This window comes from Belonocnema kinseyi, chromosome 5 (genome assembly GCF_010883055.1).
Source record: "Belonocnema kinseyi isolate 2016_QV_RU_SX_M_011 chromosome 5, B_treatae_v1, whole genome shotgun sequence".
NCBI lineage: Eukaryota > Metazoa > Arthropoda > Insecta > Hymenoptera > Cynipidae > Belonocnema > Belonocnema kinseyi.
The window spans coordinates 24,274,673-24,282,981 of record NC_046661.1 but is presented as its reverse complement, the minus strand read 5'-3'; the positions used below and the strand labels follow the sequence as shown (position 1 = coordinate 24,282,981).

Below are 8,309 nucleotides of genomic sequence, written 5' to 3'. Positions count from 1 at the left end.
AAATTCATGAATGTTTTCACAAAAATTTTGCCATTAAGACGCCATTTTGAAAATACTAAAACGAAAAATCGATCTTTAAACCATGAATTCTCAAAGTTTAGATATTTACTCCACCGGTTAGTGAGATTCCAGGTTAATTACAGACTCGAAAAGCTTTGGAAAATGGTTCACAAAAAAAAATAGGCACGAAAAATCACGTTTTTTTTTGTTTAAACTGCATTTTGGGATAATAAGAAATTTTTTTGAGGAATTTCATTGGCACCGTCGGAAAGAGGAGATCTTAAGCAATAAAAATATATGTGTCTCAATTTTTTCTATTGTCGAATAGTCTTAGTTATTGGCCGTTGAAAAGCAGTGTACCGGTAGTGGCGTTTTGGCCGTTTAAGGGTTAAGACAAAAATCTATGGTCCATATAAAGTTCATTTTGGGCAATTTCGGGATTGGTTGACAAAATATTTCGCAAGCCCTGCTATGTCGTTTGCCTCACATTGGATAAGTTTTAGGAGTTGAAGTTCGTTGCACAAATTTGAACAAATTGAGAGTAAAAGATTGAGCATATATAAAGTTGATTTCTGACATTTTTGGGCGAAATATTTCGCTGGCCTTACTGTCTTTTGCCTCACTGGGGTTAGTTTTTAGGAGTTGAAGTTGTTTGCACAAATCTGAACAAAATAAGATGAAAATAATGCGTCCATATAAAATTGATTATGAATAATGTCCAGGGAAAAAAATAATCTCTTAAATTTTAAGTGACTATTTTATGACTCCTGGAAAGAGAGAAAAGTCTACAGAGATTCTATGGAATTTGCTTGAAAATTAAAAGAAAAGTCAATTAATTTGAAAAAGAACAGATTCACCAGAAAAAGTCTTCTAATTTTCATTAAAAATTATTTTAAAAACCAAGTGAACATTTTCCGTAGCGACACGCATGTTACGCGTTTTGCACGCTACGCCTCTCTTGCGTTGTTTACTCAGTGCTATTGCTTGTTATTTTATTTACTGGAAGAATATTTGTTAAATCGGGAATTTTCTTTGATCGGGAAATTACAGGGGGTTCATTTTCTGATCGACATTATTTTTTAATTCTTAGTTATAATAGAAACAGTTATTCAATCGCATTAAATTAAACTTTGCACCATATTGCATAATATAAGATTCAACGAGGTTATCTTGAAAGTCTTCGACATAATTTTCATTCTAATTAAAATTTGAGAGTCCAAGTGCTTCTTATGGTTAATATTGCAATATTCATCATTAGATGTGCTTGGACTCTGAAATTTGAGTTCCATTCGTAAAGAAAACTCATCAAATTGGGACAAGATTAGAAGTAATTTTCGAAATTCTTTTCAAACCAAATTGCAGTAATCAAAAACTTAGTTGGTACAGCTCTAGGTTTGTCCCATTTTTCATTTCACGCGGAAAATTGTAATATTGTTAGGAATATCCTTTATCTAAATCATTACCCACAAAAGTAAATTGAGAAACATATTTTAATTAGAATTCAAAAAATCAAAAACAAACAGAGTAATATTTTGCCCGCAGATAATCAGAAAGAGTTAAAGGAATATATTTCATTTAATACTTTTGTTCTTCCAACGTTGGTGAAATTTCTAAAACTATTGAGCTTATATTGAAAAAGTTTAAAACTCATACTATTCTTAGTATACCATTTAGAACGGATTCAGGGATACATTTTTCAAAGATCTTTTAGATAATTTTGAAAAAGGTGGTGTTGTCTACAAGATCACTTGCAGTATCTTGAAGATGAATTACGTGGGACAGAATGGCAGGATTCTTAATACTAGGATAGAGGAACATAGAAATGATGTTCATTTTGGACGCTGTTATAAGACTGTTCTTGCCAGACATACAAAGGAATTTGTTGATGTTGACCATGAGTTTGATTGGGGTAATGTTAAAATTTTGCATGGTGAAAGTAATGAGAGAATTCATGGAAATGCTTTATATTAAAAAACGAAAAAAGTTATCTATTAATTTAGAAACCGATTTTGATAAATTAAACAAAAATTATTCTGATATGATTAATTAAATTAAACGGTGAGGTTCATGAATCTTGTTTACTTTCACTTTCTCTAATTCTAACGTATTTATGACAGATATTTCTAGTGTGTTTCGAGGTGTGTTTACAACAGGTTGACCTACTGACCCTCACTCGATTCTCAGGTTCCTGTCGCTACCGTATTACGTTCGTAATATTACTTTTATTTTGATTTGCAAGGTTCTTCTATTATAATGCAATAAAAATAAAAAAGACGAAAAAAAGAAGGAAGGGTTTTTGGTTGGTTTGTTTATTGTGGTCCAAATTGGGTCGTTGGATTCTTGTTTTTTTTTCAAGAATTTGCAAAAATGTAATAAACTGAATCCATAATAAGCTACAACTTAAATTGCACTTTAACTTCCATCATTTAAACTTGTTCATTAGATTTTCTTAATAATTTTGTCATGTTTAATTCAATACAAGTGATATATGTGAATATTAAATAATTAAAAAATATCTTCAATATTATTTAACTATTTTTTAGTCTTAAATTTGTGATTTTTTATTCGAAATTTCCAAACTTAGTCGACGTATTTTAAGAAAGAATTTATTGATCATAGAAAATGCCTAGGACTTTAAATCTTACACCTTTTTGCAATCACCTGTATACTTATCTAATTCTTTTTTACGATGTAGTTGATAAAAAATAAATATATGGCAGCATAAAACATGGTTAACAGCCTACAAAAATCTTTTAAAATACACTGATTACATTTTTTAATCATCTTGAAAACTGTTATCTCTGTTTAAAGAAATATATTTAAGGAAAAGGAAGTCAAAAGCATCATTTTTAAAAATCTTATTAAGAATGTTAATAATTGAATAATTAGCTGAAGTTTCTTGCTATTAAACTCCTTCACATTTTTAACTTTTCGAGACAAGTAATATATAATTGGAATTGAAAAAATTCGTAGATGCCGATTATGCTATTTTCGAATCGATAGTTCAAAAATTTATATCGTTTATATTTCTTTATTTTGACATGCTAATGGACAAACAGATCCCTGCTGGAGTAAGCTCACTCACACTGAGGTCCATGAATAGACCGAAAAGCAGTAGAAAAAATTAAGTCGGAACAAGCCTGACTATACCTAAAAAATGAGCAAAAAATTAGCCGACCACTGACTCTAGTTATAATCTAGCAAGGAATCCATTCCACATGATGTCTTCCTAGACGATATCATCTATAAATCGTCTAGTATAGATTTCCGGTAGGGCTCCGAGTTCAGATACGATTGAGTTCTGGCTAACCTCGTTGTAAAGTAGAAAGATTAAATTTTGATATTCTTGAAGACTCGAGGACCAATATCGTTTTGATACGATTTAATAAAAATGTTCGGACTTTGATAAAATTGATGGTAATATTTTCAATGTGGAAAATAAAATTTAAGTAATAAATTTATAAAAATGGTAGTATGAGGGCAGGCAGTGAATAGTTTTTATAAATTGACGCTATCAGCCGAACCAAGAGTCATGAAAAGAGGACGTGGAGGTTATTTACATTCAGCTTACATCCAACATCAGATTTCGATTCAACGATGTCAATAACCTAAGTATCATAAATTTTATCATGGTCCGAACATTTTTAATAATTCATGCCCACAATTACGAACAATTTGATCAAGTACTAAACATGTTCGATAATTTTTGTCCGCTATATTGAATCCGCTATCTTGAATTTTCGAAAAAAAGCATTGGATTTCGATTCAGCGACCCTAACGACGTAAGTATCACTAATTTTATCAATATCTGAAAATTTTTCATAATTTCTGTCCTCCCTATTGGATCCGATATCTTGAATTTTGAAAATCCAACATCAGATTTTGATTCAGTGACCAAAAAAACCAAGTATCATCAATTTTATTTAGGTCTGAACCTTTTTAATATGTTATATCCGTCATATTGCATCCGCCATTTAGAATTTCTTAAATCCAACATAAGACTTGAAATGAATGACCCCGAAACGTTAAATTTAACCAGATTCAAATATTTTTAATATTTCATGTCCGGAATATTAGATTCGCCATTTTTAATTTTGAAAACCCAACTGCAGGTTTGGATTTAGTGACCCCATCTGATATCTGATATCTTTTTCGCGACTGTGAATGGGTTAAAATCATCATCTGAGCGCTTTTTGAAAAAAGTCCATTTTCGTTTTTCTCTAAAAACTGTACAATCTTCAAAGTGTTTATAAATGCCTTCGCTAACGAATCAGTAGTTAAAAAAATATTTAAATTAAATGAATATGTACATGGTTATTAACAAAAATATAGAACGATTACCCTTCAAAAATCGAATTTAAAAGTAAATTTGCTTCACAGTGAAACACAATTGCAGCCTCAAAAATGAGGAGCAGCAAAATGAAGATAAAAGTGATTTGGTCACTCGATTAACGGATAATTAACTTGTGAAATAACTTTTGGAGAACACTGTAGTGACTAACGCAATTATACGTAAAGCTTGCACATTAGGGCGGCTTAAAATCGCTTTTTTTAGAGGTCAACAATCCGCCCAATTTCATTCCAAATCCGAAAAAAGATAATCCCTTATTTTTTCATTTTTCTATTTTAACAGGTGCCGGTTTTGACCTGAAGATTCCCATGTAAAATGCATGAGGAAAAAAAAACTTTTTTAAGATTTTGGAATAATTTTTTAGGGTTTGAAAAAATGTTATGGAAAAGTATGAGGGCCTGTTGAGAATTATCCAACAAAAAATTTAATGTATCAAACATATCGGTTTCACACACCTAACACACCCCTAGAGAGTACCTAAAAACTACCCTTAAAACAAAAACTGTCAATTCCTCATGAAATAAACATTTTGAACACTGTATTCTATTTTGTTTTTAAATTAAAATGAATAATATTTGTCTAGTTAAATATTTATTATCTTTGGTTAATCAATTTTTTTATTTTTGAACGTATGGAATTTGTTGAAATTTTTTTTTGAAAATTTATTTATTTTTTCCTTAAAATTATTACTATTAGTCTATTGGAATATTTAATAACATTCGTTCATTAATTTTCGATTGTTTAAACAAATGATATTTGTTTCAATATATTTTTTAAATTCGTTTTCCCCCAAAAAATATTATTATAGGTCTAGTGGAATATTTAATAACATTAGTTTATTCATTTTGAATTACTTAAACAGATGGAATTTGTTTAAATAATTTCGTTTTGACTTTTTAAAATAAAAATTATTACTGTGGATCTAGTGGAACGTTTATCAGTAATAATTAATGACTGATTAATAATTAATTCATCAGTAATTATACCAATCATTACCACTGAAAAAATATTAATAATATTCAATACAAAAAATAATTTGAAAAAATTCCATTTGTTTAAAGAATTGAAAATTAATGAAATGATGTTAATAAATATTCTACTGGACCAATAGTAATAATTTCCATTGAAGAAAAAGAATTTTCGAAAAAAATTGTTGAAAAACAAATTCCATTCGTTTAAATAATAAAAAATTATGAACCAATGTTATTAAATATTCCACTAGACTAATAGTAATAATTTTTAGGGGGAATAACGAATTTTAAAAAACAAATTATTTAAACAAATTCCATTAGTTTAAATAATTGAAACTTGATTAAACAATGATAATAAATATTCCACTGGACCAATATTATTAATTTTAAGTGAAAAAAAGACGAGAATACAGTGTTCAGAAGGTCGAATTGATGAAGAATTGACGTTTTTGGTTTTAGGGGTACTTTTCAGGTACTCGTAGGGGTGTGTTAGGGGTGTCAAACCCATATGCCTGATAGATAAAATTCTTCGCTGGATAATTCTCTACAGGCCCCCATACTTTCTCGTCACATTTTTTCAAACCCTAAAAAATTATTCTAAAAACTCAAAAAAGTGATTTTTCCCTATGCATTTACATGGGAAACTTAAAGTCAAAACCGGCACCTGTTAAAATAAAAAAATGAAAAATTAAGGAATTTCTTTTTTTGGATTTCTAATAAAATGGGGAGGGGGTCGTTGCCTTGAGGCATGTGAAAAAATTTTGCCATGCATTTTTGGACCACCCTATTACACATAATGCACAAATTACTTGTTTTGGTGCCATATAATCCTGTCAAAGATTTATACTGATGGATACAAAATCGGAAAATGTGAAAGCAGGCAAGTGGAGATGACCTTGGATTCGACCTGAGTGGAACCGAAATGGACGAACTGTTGAACGAGATCAACGAGCGATTTCCTCGATCGCCCTGGACCAAAGAAATCTTAATCGAAATCGCTGCCAAGTGTTGCCAGAATGTTCCACTTTGCCATAAACAACCACCTTGTTTGTAAAATTCAGGAGGCATTTACTCCGATAAGAGTTTTTGTTTCTGATTTTAATTTAACTCCTAATATTTGTAAAAATTATTTAAAATTTAGATTAGTTTCCACAGGAGGATAAATACTGAAAAACTTAAAATAAGAGTTTATGGAATTGCAAGAATTAAAGGAATTATTTTATTTAATTCGCATTTAAAGCTATCAAAACTGTTATGTTTCCGATTCTAAATTGTTCACATTACGATTTTAAAAAGTTGTAAATGTTCATATTTAGAAAGTCAATTTGATACTTGTGACCGTCCACGAATAAAGGGACCTAATGCGAAAAAACACGATTGTTAGGTTTTTATACATATCGACAGTTTTTATTAGCTCTGTTGTAATAAAAATTATTATTAAAATGAAGCTACAGCGCATTAGATCCCTTTCTTCGCGGATGGTCACTTTTAGAAAATAAGAACATTTCAAATGGGCGTCTGGAAGATAACTCCAAGCTCACTGAGATAACCTCATTGATAGAATAGATGCATTAATGATGTACCTCTTCTTACCGATCAGCAAAAACGCGTTAGACACAAAAAAAACAAACACTAAATTTAAATCTAAAATTGAAACTATTTGAAGATGTGAAAAAATAAGCATATGAAACCTGAAATTAAGAATTTGTTTTAATCCTTAAACTAAGCAAACATAAAGACTGCAATGCAGGTAGTGACGACCTAAAATTAATTCGATATTCATACTGAAAACTTATTATGATCATATAAATTATGAAGATAACCACATTTTTCTCTGAACTTTTTTTAGAGATTTTAGATTCCGCAATTTATATGTATTTAAAAAAATTTTTATTTGAAATTGTTTTCAATGTGAAAAGTTGAGTTTGAAACATTGTAGTGCTAAACTTTTTCAATTATAAATTCTGCCAATTTCAACGGTTTTGTTGCCATATTTACAAAATTAAAAATTATTTCCAATACTCAATTGTTTTAAACAGTAAATTGCTGAAATTTCTAAATATCAAACTAATCATGTTTACATTTTGAATTAATTGAACCCTGAAAGATATCATAGGTACAATTTAAAAACAGAAATTTTTGAGAATTGCAAATTGTTATCCCTTGATTTAAATCATTAAATTTAGAAAATTTCGTTTTTAACACTTGCAGTTTCAAGTTATTGTAATTAATCCTTGAAGGCTATCAATGTAAAATTGACTTAGACTTAAAATTTATCAGCACATGTAATTTTGTGATCGATCTACTACATCTAAGTTATACATCTCTTATGGGATTACCACATATGTTAAATATTAATATTGAATTTCAAAAAACCATACTTCTGTATTTATACATTGTTATTTAATGACAGTAAATTATTCTAATACTTTAATGATGTTGGACTATTTTTGATTATCTCTAGAATGCTTCCTAAAAGCAAGATCGATTTATTAGTAACAAAGCGAACAAAACAAAAATAAGCAATAGCACAAGAAATAGGAGAGTTAAAAATTTATGATTTTGAGGCTAAATTTAATTTAGTCGGCAAAAATTTTTGAAAGATAAACCAAATCAATTTGATATGAGGAATAAATGTACGTCATACTGGAAGAAGTAAAATAAATTCCAAATATTTTTGCATGAAATTTGTATGGAATGAATTATTAATACGCATTGTTGAAATGTTGATTATTTGGTTAACTTAATAGAATTTAGGAATCGACGAATTTTGTTTCATAAGGGTTCATGCATGGATTTAAATTTGAGTTTGTGAAAAAATCACTAAAAAATAGGCATGCCACTAGATGCATAATTATTTACATTATTTACCACATCTGACGATTTACTAATTATTTTTTTAACAAATAAGAGTAACAATAAAATAAAATAAAATCTTAGGGCTTTAAATTTAATAAGAATTTCACATATTTTATATTGTAAATCTC

At 29.1% G+C, this 8,309-nt stretch overlaps 1 protein-coding gene across 1 annotated transcript in view; it reads left to right on the top strand.

Moving 5' to 3' along the window:
• LOC117172855 (Bardet-Biedl syndrome 2 protein homolog) overlaps window positions 1–7,384 on the top strand; it is a 1,136,351-nt gene extending 1,128,967 nt beyond the window's left edge. The window contains exon 12 of the mRNA XM_033361113.1: window positions 6,203–7,384. Within this exon, the coding sequence (XP_033217004.1) occupies window positions 6,203–6,376 (174 nt within the window). The 3' untranslated portion in view covers window positions 6,377–7,384. The remainder of the gene's footprint in view (window positions 1–6,202) is intronic.
• The last annotated feature ends 925 nt before the right edge of the window (window positions 7,385–8,309 follow it).